This window comes from Ornithorhynchus anatinus, chromosome X2, assembly GCF_004115215.2.
Source record: "Ornithorhynchus anatinus isolate Pmale09 chromosome X2, mOrnAna1.pri.v4, whole genome shotgun sequence".
NCBI lineage: Eukaryota > Metazoa > Chordata > Mammalia > Monotremata > Ornithorhynchidae > Ornithorhynchus > Ornithorhynchus anatinus.
This window is the reverse complement of record NC_041750.1, coordinates 22,074,873-22,097,008: the sequence shown is the minus strand read 5'-3', so window position 1 is coordinate 22,097,008 and position 22,136 is coordinate 22,074,873. Positions and strand designations below refer to the sequence as shown.

Genomic DNA, 22,136 nt, shown 5'->3' with positions numbered 1-22,136 from the left:
CCCTTTGGACTGTAAGTTCCTTGTGGGCAAGGATCATGTCTACCGACACTAACCCATTGTGCTTTCCCAAGCGTTGAGTACAGTGCTCTGCTCACAGCTTGTGCTCAATTAAAACTACTGATGGACTGATTCTCTGTCCCATCGAATCCCCATTTTACAGGTGAGGAAACTGAGGTCACACAAAGTCACACAGCAGGCAAGTGGCGCAAAGCGGGAGTTAGAAGCCAGGTCCTCTCGTTCCCAAGCCCGTGCCTTTTCCATTAGGTCACGCTGCTTCTCCCAGATTCACGCTAGAGTTATGGCAGCGAAATGTCTGTGTTCAGAACCCAGGCAACTTCAGACACTTAAGTTGTGGGTGTCTCACTGATCAGGTCAGCCAAAATCTCTAGTTGCCCAGCTGATCAAATAGATAACACAGGAGCAGCTTTGGTCTCAAGTAGGTCAGATCATCTGTTTTCTATTGCCCGTCTCTGGACCCAGAAATGGGTTTCTGGACCTGCAGTTCAAGCTGTAGACCCTGGAATCGGTGCCCACCATTTCCACCTTTGCCCTTACTTACTGTCCTATCCAAATACAAACGCAAAAGGCAAAACAATCCGCCACTTCAGCTGACAGGAAACCCTTGCAAAATTCCTTTACTTGTGCAAGCGATAATCCAAAAAGTAAACAGTGAAGATGCCCTAAGGAATCCTAGCAGCTCCAACAATACACGATGTCAGGTAGGCGAGAATCAAAATCATTGTGCATGTGGGCTTTAAGAAGATGGCTACTTGATTCTTCCTTCAAAACTGAGAAGCTTGATCTTACAATAAAGTTTTATCAAAACTCCAAATCATTTTAAGCCCATATTTCTATTTCTTAAAGTTATTAAGTAAAAGATGTAACGCACCACTGAGTAGAACTGCAGGCCTCTTTCTAGCAGAAATACAATATTACTAAGAATAACTAAAACACTTGTTACCAGAAAGAACCAGCTGCACACTGATGCTGCACTCTGAGGTTAATCCAATTTCTTTGCCTTCTGGTAAAACTCAATTATCAGCACCTGGTCCCCCAATCATTAGTGCCTATTAGTAAACTTCTACCGCACAAGGCAGAAAAGGTAAACAGATTAAGCTAAGGGAGCTTTAAGATTATTCTAGAGGCCACCGCACCCTTAGGATATAAAAAGAAAAGAATTACGCACAACAGCTCATAACTTTTGGGGTTTTTTTATTTTTTAGTATCTGTGCAGTCAGTTTAAAACGAAACAGTTAAAACATGATGATACAGACAAACCACAGAAGCATTAGGTACAGTATCTAACAGCTTGGTTTTTGTTTTGTTTTTAACACTGAAGAGGCAAATGATCACTTACACGCATTCCTCGTCATCTCCGAACAACTTCACATCTTTTTGAACATAAGAACTGTCGGACACATACAAATCTAATTCAGTGTAAACCTAATGTTTAAGCAGCATGTTGACGGATGTTTTGCAGCACGGCCCACGGAATTTACTGGTAAGTAGCTACAGCAGCAATAGTAGAATGAACTGCATAGAATTAACTTGATGGGTAAATGTTATACATCCACCATTATAATACAGAAGGAAATCAGCAAGTCCCTCATAACAGAAACAAATAATGTAATCTCTATTAAAATAGAGTTTTGAAAAGGATGCAACTTCATTTTTCCTAGGTTTTAAACCATAATTTACTATTATTTCAACACAGACAGAAGTCTGTGCTTATGCTAATCTCTTCAGCACAATCTCCCCTTCCTGCTTTATACAGGACCCACTGGGATTTTTGTTTATTCATTTTTCAAGTCAACTTCAAGTAAATGATAAGTATTTGAAGTTAACAAAGACAAAAATATATACTTTTATTCTCCAGACAAGTTGCAACACTAAGGCATACCTTTTAAGACAAATGCAATTCTAAAAAAGATCGTATCATTGATTTAAATGATTTCTATTTAGGAATTTCTTTTCTTTAGTTGAAAAAAAAACCTGTGAATTACACTTCAAATCTCTGAGCCGTGTTTGGTGAAGAAAAAAAAAACCTCTAAACAATGTGACCCCGCAAACTTCTGGGAAACCTGAAACCTGTTTGAAGTCTCCCAAACCTTCCTAGATAAAGCCTTGAGATTTTAACTGAGCCCAGCAGTCCATTTTTGAAAAGTGCTCCTTGAAACACCTGCAATTCTTCTCGTCTGAATAGCTCAATCTCCTGGTGCCCATCCTCATCCAGATGAATTTAAAAATTACTAATAGGAAACCCATGATTTGATTACAATAAGGATTAGGAATCCAATTTTCAGTAACAACAAAATTTAGTGTTATTGGTATCTAGGTTAGAGCAGCATTATCCCTCGAATGCAATCGGCTAAACCTTCAAAAAACGTCCCTTCGCTTCTCCTACAGAGAAGCTCAGAACCTTTGACGCAGCTTGAAAAGGAGAGCAGTGTTTGAGAATGGGCAGTGTTTAGAAGGGTTGAGTGGGAAAATAGGAACACGCACAAACTTCCCAGAGATGGGTACTCTTCGGGTTATTTTCCAGAGAGCTTCACTGTTTATTCAAATGCATTTTCAGTTCTTAGAAAGCAGCAGCTTGCTTGTACAGCCTTAAGTATAGTTCAAAGTCACTGCCTCACTCTGATACTCAAGCCCTCAGATTATGAACATATGCTCCAATGTACAGATTTTCCAAGCTTTAGAGCTATACCCATTATATCTCTTGAGATCATCAATGGGGCATTCCAACTGGATGCATTTCTGCTGCATTTCACAATATATGAAGCATCTCTATAGTAGAAAAATCCCTTGAACATCTACGATTTAGTAGACTGCTCTTCCTTTTCCCCCCATATGGCCACAGAAGGCACAGTCAAAAGAAAATAAGTTTATTTACAATAGGAAGAGGGGAAATTGACTCCTGACTGGGGTAGTCTGGGAAGCAAGGTGCACTAAACAAGAATTTGGGGCACAAAAATCCAACACCTATCACCACTAAATGAAGAAAGGATTTGATGCTTGTCAGTTTATATCTAGAGACACTTAATGACCTTAGCATTTTTCTCCCGCAAGGGAGATGGTTAATGGCTAGAGGCAGAGTGAGCTGGTCAGTCTTTATGACTTTGCGGGTATTTTACAATACCGAATGGTGGGCTAAAGTGACTCTGTACTTTTCCTGAAAACTAGAACCCGGCCAACATGAAACACGCTCATGACAATTAGGCCAATAAACAAGGCTGGACCTATATCTTTGTAAAGGAAGCATTCGTGTTGGGGAGAATTTTCAGAGGAGGGTCGATAGCCATTTAATTTCAATGGGTAATGATGTAGCTGTAAAGACAGCAAGCTGTCTACCATGTCATTCGGGGAGACTCCTGGCAGCATTACATCTCAAGTCTTACGTTCTGAAGCCCCACCTTCAGCAAACACTTGGTGGTTAAGACCGTACAAATGTGCAACTTATTCTTCCCCCATAATCAAGAACCTAGTCAAACATTACACAGAAAAGTAACCCAGCTGATCAATCCAGCTACCGTTTCCATGGGTTCTTCATAAAAGTCAGTTCTGTAGATGCCACAATTAGAGTTCAGCTATTGGGGGAGCTATAAGAGTTTCGGGAACTCACTTTAATCTGTTCTAGAAACACCTTTTGTTAATGACTTAAAAACTTCAGCAAAATGGAATCCAGCAGCTAAAATTAGATACCCACTGACTCCTTTCTCCTCACATCTTGGGTTAAACATTAAAAGGGATGTTCTTTGGATTCATTTTTACTACCTCAATTCAGCTCTCAGGCAGGATTTTGATTTTAGTCGCTCTGGGCAGTGGGGAGATGATTTTAGTAAGATGAGGTACCAAACATCACATCGCACCCTAAAGCAGGTAGCAGTGGTCTGCACCAAGTTTGTGAAAACTTTAAATTAGCTACTTCTAGAGAAACAAATAAAACCTCTGGTACCAAACAGGATATGAAAATAGTTAGGCTTTTTAATGTGAGCTAGGTGTGGGATTAGTACCTGAACAAAGTAGGTAACAGAGGAAACTCAATAGTGAGGTTTCTTGACCCATATGCCTCTTTACCGCTAATAAATACTGAATCTGAAGATCAGTCAAACAAGATGAACATCACCACGAGTCACCTTCCAGTTAAACTGGTACTTTCCACCATCTCTCACTCCGTGTTTCTCTCACAAGCAAGAACCTTAGAGGTCTTTTCACTCTAATTTTTGTGTGTGAAGTATTATCGCCTCCACACGGCAAGTGTCTTTAGCACACAGACTTCCCATTGAAAGGGAGGAGAAACAACCCCAGTCTAAAGCCGGTATCTGAGAAATATTTCTCAAGTTCGCATGGGTTCTTCAACAGTTGGCAGATAAAAACAGGTGCTTGATTAAAGGAAAATGATTTTAACAACAACACAAAGGTCAAACAACTCCCTTATAAATAACTGCTGGATTGTAATGAAAAAAAAAAAACGACGACGACAAGAATACAAACCATTTCAAGTCTGTAATGATCACCACGTTCAGACCAGTGCAAGGAGGGAAATAGATCAAAAGGCCAGGGACTGGCCTACGCTGACTAAGCACGCTAGAGAAGCACACAAGCATCTTTAACCTTGCAGTGGCCTCGCTTGGTTTTTATTCCCTTTATTTCTATATGGCTTAGACTCAAGCCCCTTCCGAACCCCTCGGGGTGTTCTGCATTGGCATCCCAAGAGTACGGATTCACAGCAATTTTGTTTGCTAAGTCAGCATTTTAGGATGAAAACCATTGAGTCATACAGTGCGGATAGAGGCTCCCTACAGCCTCAAGAAGATTGCCCTCTGGCCCCAAAGTGCTCTGTTAAGTCGCTTCTTCTGCAGGGGTTCTCCGCTGCCGGACGGATTTGGGCCTAGCCCTCTGGGGAGTAGCCGGGATGTCCTGTTCTGCTTCAGATTCTGAAGGCTCATTATCTCCCTGCTGGGATCCTGTGTCTCCTATGAGCTCTCTGAGGAACTTGAACTTGGACAAAAACAGATGCCAAACGACATACCAACCTGAAAGGAGACAAACGACATCCATTAGGTTATTTCACAAGATGTTAACGGAAGCGAACACACACGAGATCGGATACAACCCATGGGCCTGTGGCCGAGGTGCCAGACCACAAAGATGGGACCTGACATGCGACCTGGGCCTCAGTTCTACTATCTGTGAAATGGGGAAAAGATACATGCTTCCTCATCTCCTTAGATTGTGAGCCCCAGGTGGGACAGGGATTTTGCCGAATCGGACGATCCTGTCTCTACACGTAGCACAGTGGGCTGGCACTTAGTAAACACTTGAAACCATAATAATAATTATAAACAGCAGCGAGACATTGATGTTTTAAAACTGGTGGAAACTACAATACACGATACAACCTCATGAAAAAGAATATGGCCGCAGTTTGCATATCTCTTTCCTTAAAAAAAATCACAACTGTAACGCAGCTTCCTAACAGGACTTTTCCTTCCCACCAGATGGTTTAATTTCACTTGGAAGACTTGGAGTTGAAGAGTATGTTAGAATTAATTTCTCCTACAACAGGAAGTTGAAAATTGTCTCAGAATAGCTACTACTCACCATAGTGGATAGAGTAGATATTCGATTTTTCAGAGGACTAAATCTTTGTCATAAAGGTTGCTTCAAACTTTAAATCTGGCCAGTAGAGTCCTGATGGTAAGGAGTTTGTTTGATGTGGAGGTGTATGGGTAACCACTAGAGGTTGTTGAGGAGTGGGGAAACACGGGCTGAATGGTTTTGTTTACAAAATGATCCAGGCAGCAAAGTGTAGTATGGACTGGAGTGGGGAGATACAGGAGGCAGGGAGGTCAGGATGGAGGCTGATACAGTAATCAAGGTGGGATATGGTTAACTTGGTAGCAATTTGGAAGGACAGAAAAGGGTGGATTCTGGCGAAGGTTGAACTGATAGGATTTAGCGACAGAATGAACATCTGGGATGAATGAGAGAGATGAGTCAAGGATAATGCCAAGGTTACGAGCCGGTGAGACAGGAAGGATGGTGGTACTGTCTGCAAGTGATGGGAAAGTTAAAGGGAGGACAGGGTTTGGGTGGGAAGATAAGGAGTTCTGTTTTGGACACATTATGTTTGAGGTGTCAACGGGACATCCAAGTAGACATGTCTTGATGGCAGGAGGAAATGCAAGACTGCAGAGAGGGAGAGAAATCAGAGCTAATAATAATAATAATAATAATAATGTTGGTATTTGTTAAGCGCTTACTATGTGCAGAGCACTGTTCTAAGCGCTGGGGTAGACACAGGGGAATCTGGTTGTCCCACGTGGGGCTCACAGTCTTAATCCCCATTTTACAGATGAGGCAACTGAGGCACAGAGAAGTGAAGTGACTTGCCCACAGTCACACAGCTGACAAGTGGCAGAGCCGGGATTCAAACCCATGACCTCTGACTCCAAAGCCCAGGTTCTTTCCACTGAGCCACGCTGCTTCTCCAGCTGAGAGATGCAGATTTGGGAATCATCCGCATATAGGTAGAAGCTGAAGCCATGGGAGCAAATGAGTTCTCCACGGGAGTGGATGCAGATGGAGAATAGAAGGGGACCCAGAACTGATTTATCGTATTTGTTTAATCTACTTATTTAATGTCTGTCTCCCCTTCTAAACTGTAAGCTCATTGTGGGCAAGAATGCGTCTGTTTCTTGTTACATTGTATTCTCCCAAGCACTTAGTATGAATGAATGAAACTCGAGGGACTCCCACAGCCCCTCAATAATAAGTGTGGTATTTTTTTAAGTACTTACTATTGTGCCAGGCACCGTACTGAGCTCCAGGGTGGATACAAGTGGTGCCGACTTGTTCATTCCAAGCGCTTAGTACAGTGCTCTGCACATAGTAAGCGCTCAATAAATACTATTGAATGAATGAATGAATACAAGCAAATCAGGTTGGACATGCTCTCTGCTCCATGTGGGGCTCACAGTCCCTATCCCCATTTTACAGATCAGATAACTGAAGCCCAGAGAAGTGAAGGGACTTACACAAGGTCACAGCAGACAAGTGGAGAAGCTGGGATTAGAACCCATGACCCTCTGACTCCCAGATCTGTGCTCTATCCATTACGCCATGCAAGCTAACCTACTCATTGTGTCTCCTTCTCTCCCCTCTCTCCCCACTGACCTCTTGCTCACACCTTTCCTCCCTTCAAATCCGACAGCTCTCCCCATCTTCCGGAAGAAATGTGGCCTGAGAGTCAAAGGACCTGGGTTCTAATCCCAGCTCCGCCACTTGGCTGCTGTGAGACCTTGGACAAGTCACTTAACTTTCTTGGGCCTCAGTTCCCTCAACTGCAAAATGTAGATCCAATACCTGCTCTCCCTCCAATTTAGACTGTAAGCCCCATGAGGGACCTGATTATTTTGTATCTACCTCAGAAACTTAGTACAGAAACTTGACAGGGAGTAAGCACTTATATATCACAATCATTATTATCTTCAAAATGTTTCTGAAATATCACCTCTTTCAAGAGACCTTCCCTGACTAATACCTGAACTCTCCAAATTATATCTCCAACTCAACTGCCTCTTCTGCCCCTTCTAGGGACTCAGGTACTCACAACTGCCCAAAGCACTACTGTGCATATCTTATTTTATACCGTATTACTTAACCACTGACTCTGATGCATATCCCTTTTTCCTTCTTCCTCTATCTGTAAATTACTTCAGTTGACTGTCTACTCCCCTGGATTGCAAACTCCTTGAGGGCATGGATCAGGTCTACTGTCCGACTCCCTCATGCGCCTCTGATACAGTAGGCGCTCAATAAACCCTACTGATTGATCAACAACGATGATGGGTGTTACCACCCCCTTCACTTTACCCTCTCCCCTTTTAACTCTCCTCAGCAATCAGGCTGCCCCCAGACCATTGGCTTGGGGGGGCTCTCTAGCTCTCTCTTTCTCCCACCCCTGCTCTTAGGTGGCAGCCAATCAAGCCGAGCACCTGCAATCGCCACCAAAGGTGGATCGGGTAACTGGTGTCATTCCCCCGAAGTAAAGAATCAGTCTGGTTTTGATCATGAGAAAAATCCAGGCTGCTTTCTCCAAAGGCTCAGGCCTGGGCAGTGAAATCTGGGAGCAGATGGGGTATTTCCCAGTCCTCAGCACTGGCTTAGTTCCTTGGAGAGAGGGATGGGGGTAGTGGGGTACATTTTTTTTGTGTGTGTGTGCGCGCACAGGCATGCACACCATCTGCTATTTCAGCTTAGCATATGTAGTAGAGTGTTTGAATTACTCCAGTGTTTTTAACCTTCCTCCCACAGCTGAAAATTTGGAAAACGCGCCAGAAGCTCAGGATTGAAAATGTTCATGTCCCAATTACAAATGAACACTGAAACGGTGAACTGCGCAGGAAAGACACTTCAACGACGATTTGTTTTAGAAACTGAATGTAGGTCAAGCCATATGCCATCTATCAAAAGTTCACTAAGAATCATTTTGCTAAGCATATATATGCCAATGCTTGACTCCACTAAAACAAATATGCCTTATGATAGCAAGGTTGTTGTATAGTAATTAATTTTGTTTATTCGAGTATGCCTTTTAAAAAAATATCCAAGGGGTAAGTGAGGCTCAACCAGAATGAGTTTTTTCCCCACACTTAAATTGAGCAGTTTTAATGAGGGTGCATTTGGCACAAGAGGGAAGAAGAAAGATGGAGCAAGATACTAATCAGAAAAGGCAGAGACTGTGGCTGTCTGCATTACAAATTTGGGGCACAAATGTCAATTGGTGGGGCTCTCCCTCTTGGCCTATCTACAGCTAGGAAAGAGCCAAAAAAAGAAATATGTTAAATGCAAAAATCATAGGAGCTCAAGAAATGTTCTCCTGGGCTGGAAACGAGGTCCATCCACATCCGCATTCTGTCCTTCTCAAAAACACACACCCTCACTTCTGCCAGAGCAAGCGTATCCTAACTACGTGTTATGACGGGAGCACTGTTAGGGAAATACCACACGTTGTTCTAACAACTACAGCATGGCTCAGACACACTGCATCATCGAAGAAATCATATGTGCACAGGCACCTGATATCAGATGCGTGACTACTACAGCTGTCTTCTCCAATGTGGGGTTTGGCTTGCTGTGTGGCCTTGGGCAAGTCACTTCATTCTTCTGTGCCTCAGTTCCCTCATCTGCGAAATGAGGATTCAATACCTGTTCTCCCTCTTATTTGAACTGTGAGCCCCATGTGGGACCTATCTTGTATCTACCCCAGAGCTAAGTACAGTGCTTGGCACACAGTAAATGCTTAATAAATACAAGAACTATTACTACTGGCTGTGCTCCAGGTGGAAGCACCTGACAGGTTACTGGCAGTTGGAACAATTGATCTCCCCTAAGGGAGGGGTCCCAGAAGTGAGTTTCTGCTTCCTCCTCTGCTTTGAGTTTCTCTTCTCCCTTGCTCTGAAAGTTGGGCTAGCATGGGTGTCTACCACACCCACTTGGAAAGGCCAAATACAAGGAGAGCAAACTGGGTCTTTTGACAAGGAATTCATACTTTGAGGTATTAATGACCTGGAGTGATAATGTAAGGGATGATTCCCTAGTGACCTGAAAGAATAAATAGGCCTCTAGATAGAGGCTTCATGTGGGGGGACCAAAATGCTAGACCAAGTATTAGAATCAAAGCCCCTGATTATAGCCTTGTGTTAATTTTTTTCTTCAGTTCTGCCTAGCTTTCCAGATTCCTGCCTAGATTCCCAAAATTAGAGATGAGTTGATTGCAAATGTACTGAGGCTGAATATTCATTAAGCCAACAAATCTCTTCTGAGTATCAAAAAATAAAAAAAAACATGCGTTTTTCATAAGCAAAAGCAAAACCTACAAGAAATACAATCACTGAGCTCGAGGGACAGAAGTGCGAGGATGGAGCTGGCCCAGCAATGGACCCGTGGGCTCCGGTGGAGCTGCCCAAACCGGAGTTTAGATACGGAGGATCCCAGGCACTCCAGAAGAGAAGAGAGTCAACCAGAAGCTAGAAAGTAAAACCACATATTATTGCTTAGTAATAGTGAAGCCAGCCCCATCCTGGAAGGGAAGTAACTAAGGGGGCGGTGGGGGGGGCAGAAATAGTGGGGGAGAAGAAACTGGAATGAATGAAGGAAGCTGGATGCAAAAGGGAGAAATAGAATGGGCATGAAAAAAAAAGGGAGGTAGGCTAGGAAATGGACAAGGAGGGAGATAGGAGGAGATTTAAGAACGAAAATTCCATGCTAGCTTCCAAGTAATTTGGTTAACACCAGTTGGTTTAGCTTGTGCTAAACCAGTTTAAGTCACAGAATCTAGTATTATCATATCGCTATGTTTGTTCATCTGGTCTTCACCCAAAGTGGCATATATTACAAATTATTTATTTGCAGTAACAAAATGAAAAGACATCAAAGAGTTACAGGAAAAGAAAAAGGATCTGCAAGCAAGAAGTTATTCTTTTTTTCAAAAAAAGCCATGTAACAGAAAATGCACAATATTGGAAGAATATTGCAGGATATAGGAAAAGGTTCACAAAATGATGCCATATGTCATGACTTTTGAGGGGTCTAGAAAATCAGATGGTTTGCCTTGTCTAAAACTCCTGCAACTTTACTCTAGTTAACTGTAGTTTTGAAGATACTCATTATGTGCAGGTTAAAGTTAGAGCTGTTATTTGACTTGCAATTTTAGAGATATGGTGTTTACCCAAGCACCTAACTACAATTTATATGAAATGCAAAAATGTCAGTGCTTCATACTAAGCTTAACTGAAGGGGATAGCAGTAAAAATATGGTAAACTTAAAAAGTAATCTTATGTCTTAACTATTTTAATTTGAAAAGAATAGCTGCATGCAAGAAAAAATGCCAAAAAAAAAAAAGGCACAATATAGAAGCAAAAGGGAATGCCGCTTTTGATTTGGGCACTGACTCACAATATCAGAATCCAGTGTAGATGAGTGTTCTGTAGCACTGGACTAATTTCAGTGCTGAGTCCAGGGTACAAAATATGGATGTGCTGGTAATTGCTACTGTTACTCTTAAGTGAAAATAATAATAATAATAATGGTTTTTGTTAAGCACTTACTATACGCCAGGCACCATACTAAGCTCTGGAATATATTTCAAAGCAGGTGATGCCGAAACCACCACTGAGCTACTGATGGATTTTTTTTTTTCCAAACCAAACAAAATTACAGGTTGCTCTGTCCCCACAGGCATATATAAAAGTTGAGTCATCCAAAACCTGTTGTGTGGGCATGGAGTCCTTCACAAGGCTGAGGTAGAAGACCCAACAGCTCAAAAAGGATCCTTAGGCTCTGTCCAAAACCAAAAATTGGGGTCAGTCACTTGCAGCACCAGCAAGCCCAGAAACTGGCCAAATGAAGGTCATATGGCTAACAACAAAGATGCTATAGTTGCTCAGTTCCCTACCCACAAGGCGCTTACTGTCTCGGTGGGGCTCGGGGGGAAGGCATGAATATAAGTAAAAGATACATACTTAAGTGCTCAGATGACCTACAACAATCACTGGTATTTACTGAGCACTTGCTGTGTTCAGAGCACTGTACTCACTGCTTGGGAGAGTACGATACGAGTTGGTAGGCATGATCCCTGCCCACAAGGAGGGTACAGTCTAGCTGAGGAGACAGATATTAAAATAAATTAGAGAGGGTTGAAATAGCAGGGTATAAGGCTAGATACAAAAGAGTTGTGAGGTTGAGGTGAATATCAAGTGTCGACGGGGTTGCCAAGTGCAGAGGCAACGCAGAAGAGAGAGCGAGAAAGAGAAATGAAGGCTTAGTCAGGGAAGGGCTTCTGGAGGAGATGAGATATAAGTGAGCTACCCAAGTTGCCGGAACTTCCATTTTGGGGCCCCAGAAAAGTCAGGGTGTTTCAGAAGCTAGAGGAAGGCTTCTGATTGCTTTGTGGAACAGTGGACTTGAAAAGAAGCCCATCTGCTGCCACTTTATAAGGGATGGGTGGAGCAAAACTATTCTCTGCTGGGTTGAGCAGTATGACACCTAAAGTAGGGAAGGTGGAAGTTAGGAGTGTGTGGGCGTGGGGTGTGGTGTGTGCATGGAAGGGAAGTGTCAGGGCCAATCAAACAATGGCTTTATTGTACGCTTACTGTGTGCGCCGCCCTATAAGAGGCATTTGGAGGAGAACAACAGTCACGCTGATACACATGTTCCCTGCCCACGAGGAGCTTACAGTCAAGTGGGGTGGAGCAAGGTAAGTAGAGGTGACATACAACGTACGGTGAATGCGGTCCTGCGATTTTTCAACATACTACATTTTTAACTATTTCATTCATTCATTCATTCAATAGTATTTATTGAGCGCTTACTATGTGCAGAGCACTGTACTAAGCACTTGGAATGAACAAGTCGGCAACAGATAGAGACAGTCCCTGCCGTTTGACGGGCTTACGGTCTAATCGGGGGAGATGGACAGACGAGAACAATGGCAATAAATAGAGTCGAGGGGAAGAACATCTCGTAAAAACAATGGCAACTAAATAGAATCAAGGCGATGTACAATTCATTAACAAAATAAATAGGGTAATGAAAATATATACAGTTGAGCGGACGAGTACGGCGCTGTGGGGATGGGAAGGGAGAGGTGGAGGAGCAGAGGGAAAAGGGGAAAAAGAGGGTTTAGCTGCGGAGAGGTAAAGGGGGGGTGGCAGAGGGAGTAGAGGGAGAAGAGGAGCTCAGTCTGGGAAGGTCTCTCGGAGGAGGTGAGTTTTAAGTAGGGTTTTGAAGAGGGGAAGAGAATCAGTTTGGCGGAGGTGAGGAGGGAGGGCGTTCCGGGACCGCGGGAGGACGTGGCCCGGGGGTCGACGGCGGGATGGGCGAGACCGAGGGACGGTGAGGAGGTGGGCGGCGGAGGAGCGGAGCGTGCGGGGTGGGCGGTAGAAAGAGAGAAGGGAGGAGAGGTAGGAAGGGGCAAGGTGACGGAGAGCCTCGAAGCCTAGAGTGAGGAGTTTTTGTTTGGAGCGGAGGTCGATAGGCAACCACTGGAGTTGTTTAAGAAGGGGAGTGACGTGCCCAGATCGTTTCTGCAGGAAGATGAACCGGGCAGCGGAGTGAAGAATAGACCAGAGCGGGGCGAGAGAGGAGGAAGGGAGGTCAGAGAGAAGGCTGACACAGTAGTCTAGCCGGGATATAACGAGAGCCCCTAACAGTAAGGTAGCCGTTTGGGTGGAGAGGAAAGGGCGGATCTTGGCGATATCATAAAGGTGAAACCGGCAGGTCTCGGCAACGGATAGGATGCGTGGGGTGAACGAGAGAGATGAGTCAAGGATGACACCGAGATCGTGCCATCGACGGTGACAGAGAAGTCTGGGAGGGGACCGGGTTTGGGAGGGAAGATGAGGAGCTCAGTCTTGCTCATTGATTTATATCCAGATGATTGGGAATGTGACTACCTACTCTGTTACACTGCACTCTCCCAAGCACTTAGTACAGTGCTCTGCACACAGTAAGCGCTCAATATAATTGACTGCTATTTACAATATAAAATACATTAGCATAGCTATATCACCCATCTAGAGTTGATTTTACGATGCAAAAACACTAGTTTTTCACAAGTTTGTCATAGCATCAAACCTTCAAACATGACCATCAAAAAAAAAACCACCCAGATCCTCTAGAAATCTGTTCTCTTGCACATGTGTGGCACACGTGCATTCCCTATCCAACAAAGCTCAAAGTAATCATGTTAATGGATAAATCATCCTACTGAGATGGGAACAGGACTCTTCTTTTCTCCCCCCAAATAAATGGTCCTCTGGAAGGTTACATTTTAGAAAGATTTTATTAGGTTTTTTGGTTGAAAATAAAATGGTTTGAAGTTGCAGCTTAGCGGCCCAAGTTTTAAATGGTGCTGCCAAAATTTGAGTTGATCGCTGCATTATTAGTACCAGAAAAATATTCTTTGAGAAGCACTGATCTACTCCAAATGTTCTCGGAGAACTTCTGAAGATGTGACAACCCTAAAATTTATTCCGAAAATCCACCAAAATGTGGTCTAGGCTAGACTAACTCCAACCGACTAGACTAGAAATAGGCAATGCAAAACAGCTGACTTGTTCCAGTCTGAAAAATAAAAAGGAGACATCTACCCTTGGGGCCTTGTTCTTATCTCTTTGGCCACTGACCTCTTGCTCACACCATCTCTCCCACCTGGAACACCCTGCCCCCTTCATATCTAACTGACCATGGCTCTCCCCAGTTTCAAAGCCCCTCTAAAATGACAACTCCTCCAGAAGATCTTCCCCACTTAACTCCCATCTGCCCACCTTATACCCCCCAACTTCATCTGCACTTCCATGTCACTTTAGGACTTGGGGACTCAAACTCCTCCAGAGCATCTGCAGAAGTATCTTATGTACTCTATTACTTCCACTTATCTCTAAGGTGTTTAACGGTCAACCTTGCCTCCTAGACTGTAAGCTGCTCGAGGGCAGAGATGGCGTCTACTAACGCCACAGTATTCTCCTATGTATTTGGTGCAGTGCTCTGTCCATAAAAGGGGCTCAATAAATACAATTGTTTAATGGGGCCATCCACGGGGACGTGGATGTCGTGCAGTTACAGATCAGTTTATCGATGCCCCTGTGCATCCGTGTGCCATTTCAGAAAGATCTGGTACGAGACAAACACAAACTCCTTACCACTGACTTAAAGGCGGTCAATCAGCTCTCCTCCACCTTCCACAAGCCAGCCCTCCCACTTAGCTCCTCAAATGCCAATCTACTCACTGTAACCTCACTCTCGTCTCTCTCACCACCAACCCCTCGCTCACGTCCTCCCTCTGGCCTAGAACTCCCTCCCCCTTCACATCCAACAAAGCACCGTTCTTCCCATTTTCAAAGGCCTCCTAAAAATCACATCTCTTCCAAGAAGCCTTCCCTAAGCCCTCATTACTCCTATTTGCCCTTCCCTCTGCATCACCTATGCACTGAATCTATAACCCTTAAGCATTTGGTATTCACCCAACCTTCAGCTCCACATCACTTAAATACACATCCTCAAACGCTGCCACATCCGCTTTAGGTAATTTTTTAAAAATGCCCTCTAGATCATAAGCTTCTTGTGGGCAGATAACGACTCTACAATATTGCACTCTCCCAAGGGCTTGGTATAATGTTCTGCACACAGTAAGCACTCAATAAATGCCACGGCTTGATTGATACTTATCGAACACTTTATTAAGAAATGGAAAACATTTTCCCTATCCTAAGGACCTCATTCAGGAGCTAACAGGTCAGAAGAGCAGGAGCTCCAGGGTAATGTCAGGAATCTCCAGAGCAGATATTCCAAATCTGGAAACATTTACTGATCCTATCGATCAACGGTAACCACTGAGCGCCGTGTGCTTGGGAGAATACAGTACAATGGAGTTGGTAGGCACAACTCCTTTCCCACAAGCGGCTATGTGCTTGTGTGTCACCCCTGGGGCCTATGCTGGGAGCTAGTGATCTAAGCAGCACTAGAAGCCAGTAGTGTCGCTCACAACACAATCACTTTCCTGAAGGGACCTGTACTTTCACTGCATGTTTTGGCCAGATCACGACAGCAGAAATATGGAGCATCCTTCTGTCAATTCAAGGCTGATGGATGGAGCCTACACAGTCCTAAGAAACGGTTTTTGCGCGTGGCCTTGGGCACGGTGGGAGCCCCACCAACGTGAGTTTTCTTGGGACTCTGCAAGAATGCAATACCTTCATTGTACAACTAGCTGTACTTATTTAAAGGTTGTGCCACAACTCCAGGCTTCTGAGATCACTCTAACCACTTAAGAAGTTTCACTATGAATGCAAGGAGGGAGAATGCAAATGGATAGAACCATGGGCTCTCAAAAATGCTTCATTTTACTGCCAACAGTGACTTATTCTAAAGAGATCATCCAATGTGTAGTAGAAATAGAATTTTTTGTTTTCCTTTCCTTCTTTTGCTGATGGCTACTAAGCAATTTCTGTGCTTACTAGCACCTTTCATCAGTGGTGGTAGAGGCAAGACAAACTCATGAATCACTTTTACTCCTTTTCCAAAACAGCTCTGGCAAAGAGAGGTTTTTTGGGGGGGAGGGGTGGAGGTGGTAAAACTTGCAGCTCTTGGCCAAAATGAGATTTTTTTCATTCTATTTTCGTCTCATTGCCATGGATAAACAAGTTATTTATATCTAGGTCTACATCTCTATTCTTCTATACCCTGTCAAAAAACAAGAACTGGAAGCAGTTCAAGAAATGTGGTGCGAGGATCTATATTTTTATAGGAGTGTCTAAACATGTTACTGCCTGTGTCACTCCACTCCTGAAAAGAATCCATACTTGGTGAGCACTCATGGGAATAGCAGGAGATTTTAAGAGCTCTCTCCTGGTAGTGGAAAAGGTGATTTATACACAAACTTCGCTGCAATTTAAACACCCAACTGCTCGCACACCTGGCATATTTAATCCCAGCCAGTGGAGTATTCTCTGGATTGTTGGGGATGAACGAGGCGAATTCCATCTCCCTCCAAGCACACCCACAAGTTCCCACACATAAAGCCAAAATGACCTACTTCTAGGCCACGGCTTCAAATCCCAGGAGGAGGGTACCTTCCTTGACCGCTCGGATCCCTAGATATTTAGGGATTCCAGAAAATGGCTAGGCATTTGCCTAGGTCTGGCAGAGAGGCACGGTCCCAAAGAGGGATGTAAATCCCTCACCTGCCCTCATCGGTGAAGTTGGCATCGCCTCACCTGCTCTCCTCAGTCCACAGATGTGATAAACAAGGGAGTATCCCATTCAGTTTGTTAGTTAATACTTTTTATTGAGTGCCTACTGGGTGCAAAGGACTAGAACACAGCAGAATTAGTAGACCAGTTCCCTGCCCTCAAAGAGTTGGCGATCTATCTCATGATGGGTGAGGAGGAGATGAAAGAACTACTGATCAACTGATGGTCTTTTCTGAGGTCTTACTGTGTGCAAAGCAATGAATTGAGTGCTTGGGAGACTACAATAGAGTTGGTAGACAAGATCTGCACCCACAGAGTTTACCATCTAGTGGCAGCACGGGACTCTATGCTCTAGTGGAAAAGACACTGAACTGAGAATCATGAGACCTGAGTTTCACTACTTGCCTTTTCTGGGCCTGTTTCCTTACCTGTAAAATGGGGATTAAACACTGCCTGGAACAGAGACTGTGTCTGTTCTGATTTCACACTACCTACCTCAAGGCTCAGTACAGTACTTAACAAATATCACAATTATTACTATCATGTGGAAGAGACAGTAGAAGACAATGGGTGATGTTGGCAGTGTCACAGCAAAAGCATTACCACACCTGGCCTACTTATCAGGAGCTCCTTCAGCCAAAGGAGGCTTCAAAATGGGAGCCCTGAGACACCCTGCCCTACTTTTCCACTGTCCAAGCCCAAACAGGCCCATGCAGGATTTCTACTACTAGGTAGGACTGAGTGGATCCCTATATCAGACAATTTTTTACATCACCCTTTTAGCATCTTGAGTGGTTTAAACACAAAATGGAGTGGGGAAAAAAACCCCACTTTAATGGCCGTTTTGAAGAGAAATTAAAGATCCCCAATTTGAATTCCAGATTCCAGAGTAAGAAAAATCGGCATCCACAGAACTTTCCATGGAAAAACTACACAATAGTTCATTTATGCCACCCCTAAAGAAATGGGATTTTTCTTTCATAAAAAATAATCATGTTGCCTGTTGACAATTCTCTACTAGCACTACAAAATTATTTTAAAATATTACATATCGCACAAGGGCAAAATCAATTACCTGATTCTCAATCATCTGAATGACAGATTACCTGACTTGAAAATTACTTAAATAATTCCCTCCCTCCAAAAACAGTTTGACAATTAAACAAAACTGGTCAAACACCTCCGCACTTTAAAAAAAAAAATGGGGTCTGGCTAAATAAACTCTCAATTATTTATACTAACCTTAGTCCCAAAGGGTACAAACTTATTACCAAGCTACGTTATTAATTGGAATTATCTGAACAACTCTCAAATTCTTCATCAGATTTGCTCCTCCATAGATAAGATACAATTTAATGGAAGTCTGAAGAGGAATTTGAGTTTCGTTCTGATAAGTGTGAGGAAACTAATTCTTCATTCTTACTCTAAAAATCCCAGCGGCAAACAATTTGAACCAATTCTGGGGAAAATGAACGAAAAATTGTATCACCCTGATTCGAAAATGCGTCGTAGGCTCAGAAATTTCAACAGTCTATTCTCCAACCAACAGTATTTATGGAGCACTTACGCTGTGCAGAGCACTGTTCACAATCTTGCTGTGGTTGTGTTTATATGACAAATTCTGCAAAACCATCTTTTCTGGGGAGAGTCCCTTGGTACTGGTCACTAAATTATAGATTTGAAGAATAGCCCAAATGTCCTATTCTTCTTTTAATATGTTTTCGATGTTCCCCAAATCTGTTTAGTTTGTACATACATATTTTTCCAAGGTTGTGTTCATTAAATAATTTCTGGCACTTTAGAACAATTTACTATTACTAAAAAACTTTCACCTTCACTCGTGCAAATCTAGCAAGCGACTGAGTGCAGGCACCATGCATCCATCCTTACACAATGATTTTTCTATTCTTCAGTGCTCCACCTGTCTTTGCTAAAGAATTCGTGTCTCCAATATCAGTCTTATAAAAAGGAGTCTACCCTTGTCTGAAATTGAGCTAATATTGCCCTGAGACAAGTTTCTTCCAGCGCCAAGATGAAAATATCTGAAACAATACCGAGATTCTAGCCCTGGGAGCTAAACCTATTTTCTTACAAGGTGACTTAATCTCACCTTCATTTTCAATATCTGACCGCTAATATGGACCTCGACTTGAGTCTACATTCAAAGGCTTCGCCATCATGCTAAAACTGATTTAAAAGCAATTTAAAAGATAACTAACCAGAAGTCCAATGTAAATAAGCTTGCTCTGAATTTGTAAGAAACGACTGGGAGAGATAATCGCTTTAAGCTTTAGAAAATAGTTCATGGTTTAAAAAAAAATGTGCATGGACTCTGGCAGACTGAAGGAGTGGACAGCTACTGGTAATTTGGGCAGGGACTAGAGGCAGCCATGGCCCAATTATAGATTTCCTCCTGACAGTCTGTCCACCAGATGGTCACTTCCCTCGCCTCAACGGCAGATAATGCTATGTCTCACCTGGAATGGAAGAAATCACTTTCTTTTTTTGACATGACTTAATTTAGCCTTGGAAGCCGCATTGGCCTAGTAAAAAAAAAAAAAAAAAGCACAGGGCTGGGAATCAGGAGACCTGGGTTCTAATCCCGGCTTCACTACTGCCTGCTGGGTGACCTTGGACAAGTCAAACAACTTCTCTGTGCCTCCTTATCCTCAACTGTAAAACTGGGGATTAGCTACCTGTTCTCTCTCCGTCTTACATTTTGCGCCCACCTGGGGAAGGATCCGTGTCTGGTTGCATGTTACCTTACCCCAGTGTTGAGCACAGTGTTTGCATGGTGGAGCGAACAGAGCATGGGCCTAGAAGTCAGAAAGTCACGGGTTCTAATCCCGGCTGCTGTGTGACCTTGATCGAGTCGCTTCACTGTGCCTCAGTTACTTCATCTGTAAAATGGGGATTGAGACCGTGAGCCCCCCAGAGGACAGGGAAGTGCGCCCAACCTGATTTGCTTGTATCCACCCCAGCGCTTAGTGCAGTGCTTGGCACACAGTAAGCACTCAAATACCACAATTAGTATTACAGAGGATGAGCTGAACAAGTACCATCCTTATAATAATAATAATGATGATGATGGTATCTGTTCATCACTTATGCAACTGACAAGTGGCAGAGCAGGATTAGAACCCACATCCTCTGACTCCCAAGCCCGGGCTCTTTCCACTGAGCCACGTTGCTCGCCGAGACTTCCAATCTAGTACTACCTTTCCCCCCAACAATATTCCTATTAGTAACCCGGCACCTTCGAGGGCAGAAAAAAACCCGATTTACTGCAAAATGCCAGGTCGCTGGGGGCAGTTTCCACCCACCCGTCCTGCCCGTGGTTTCTGGGGGCAAACCCCAAAGGCAGAAAGTGGGGGGTGGGGGACGTAGGGGTTTGGGGGCTGCGGTGGGGGGGATGAAGACTTTGGGGGTGCAGTGGGAGAAGGCGGGGGTTTGGAGGGTACAATGCGGGTGGAAAGGGTTTTGAGGGTGCTGTGGGGGGTGGAGGAGAGTTTGGGGGTGTGGTGGAGAGGATAAGGGTTTGGGGGGTGTGATGGGGTGCAGGAAGTGGGGTTTGGGGGTGCTGTAGGGAGTGGAGGGGGTTTGAGAGTGTAATCGGGGTGGAGGGGGTTTGGGGCGTGCAGTGGGGGTGGGGGGAGACTTTGGGGTGTGGTGGGGGATAGAGGGAGTTTTGAGGGTGCACTGGGGATGGAAGGGGGCTTGGGGGTGCAGTGGGGATGGAAGGGGGTTTAGGATGCAATGGGGATGGAAGGGGATTTGGGGGTGCAGTGGGGATGGAAGGGGGTGCAGTGGGGCTGGAAAGGGGATTGGGGGTGCAGTAGGGAGTGGAGGGGAATTTGGGGGTGCGGTGGGAGAAGGAAGGGTTTTGGGGGATGAAGTGGGGGAGGGAAATGGGTTTTGTGGGTACGGTGGGGGGCGGAGGAGGGGTTGGGGGTGCGGTGGGGGGGTGGAGGGGAGTTGGGGTTTGGGGGGTGAGGTGGGGGATAGAGAAAGGGCCGTTTTGGGGGTGCAGTGAGGGTGGAGGGAGACTTTGGGGATGCGCTGTGGGATGGGGGGGGGGTTGAGGGTGCGGGGGGTGGTGGTGGAAGGAGTTTGAGGGTGCGGTGGAGGGGATGAGGGGTTTGGGGTGTGATGGGGGTGGAGGAAGTGGGGTTTGTGGGGGTGCGGTAGGGAGCGGAGGGGAGTTTTGGGGGGGGGTTCATCGGGGATGCCCCGGGGCGGGGGGCGGCACTCACCGCACAGCATGAAGAGGAGGACGCAGAGCAGCGTGGCCACGATCACCAGCAGGGTCAGCCCCACGCTCTGCCACATTTTGGGGGGGCGAAGGCGGGGGACGGGACGGCGGACGGGCCCCGCGTCTCCGCGGGCTGCCGCCCTACAGGGTCCTCGGGCCTGTCCCGGGGCTGCCTCGGGCGGAGGGAAGGAGGGAGGCAGGACGAGAGGGCGAGAGGGAGAGAGAGAGGGAGGGAGGGAGGGAGGGAGGGAGGGAGGGAGGCCCGCGGGCCCGCAGGCCCCTACCCTCCCGCCCGGGGCAGGCTGGGGACAGCCCGGGGCCCCGACGCCCGACAAGGCGCCATGGAGGGGGGCGGCTGCACGGAGGAAAGAAGAAGGAAAGAAAGAAGGGGGAAGCGGCGGCGGCGGGGGGCAGGACAGGACGTTAAGGGGGCGGCGGGCGAGCGGACAGAAGGAGCCCCCCTTCCCCGTCCCTCCCCGGCTCCGCCGCGGCAGGGACTGCGCCCGCCGCTGCCGCCGCTCCTCCTCCTCCTCCTCCCCACCCCCCCCCGCGGCCGCGCCGCCCGCCGGGAGTTGTAGTCCTCCGCCCCGACGACCCCCCTCCTCTCCCGGCGGCCCCCGCGCCGCGCGGACTACGACTCCCAGGAGGCCGCGCGCCGCCCCCTCCCAGCCCCCGCCCTCACCCGGCGGCCGTCCGCGCGCGCCCTGCCAGCGCGCCTGCGCCGGGACCTTTCCCAGCCTGAGGCTGCTTGCTCTGCACGCCTCGGCCTGAGAGTGATAGTGATGTTGCTATGTGTTAAGCGCCTACTCTGTGCAGAGCACTGTTCTAAGCGCTGGGGGAGAGGCAGGGTCATCAGGTGGTCCCACGTGGGGCTCCCAGTCTTCATCCCCACTTTTTAATGATAATGTTGGTATTTGTTAAGCGCCTACTCTGTGCAGAGCACTGTTCTAAGCGCTGGGGGAGAGGCAGGGTCATCAGGTGGTCCCACGTGGGGCTCCCAGTCTTCATCCCCACTTTTATAATAATGTTGGTATTTGTTAAGTGCTTACTATTTGTTAAGTGCTTGCAGCGTGGTTCAGTGGAAAGAGCCTGGGCTTTGGAGTCAGAGGTCATGGGTTCGAATTCC

General features: G+C 45.6%; 1 protein-coding gene across 1 annotated transcript; it reads right to left on the bottom strand.

The window, feature by feature from the left end:
- Positions 1 to 1,195: 1,195 nt before the first annotated feature.
- SMIM13 (small integral membrane protein 13) lies at positions 1,196 to 21,503 on the bottom strand. Its single transcript, XM_029052917.2, has 2 exons — positions 21,012 to 21,503; positions 1,196 to 5,036 (listed from the first exon to the last, which is right to left on the bottom strand). Exons 1-2 carry the CDS (start codon positions 21,085 to 21,087, stop codon positions 4,843 to 4,845), a joined length of 270 nt encoding a protein of 89 aa, XP_028908750.1. The 5' UTR covers positions 21,088 to 21,503; the 3' UTR covers positions 1,196 to 4,842.
- Positions 21,504 to 22,136: the final 633 nt, after the last annotated feature.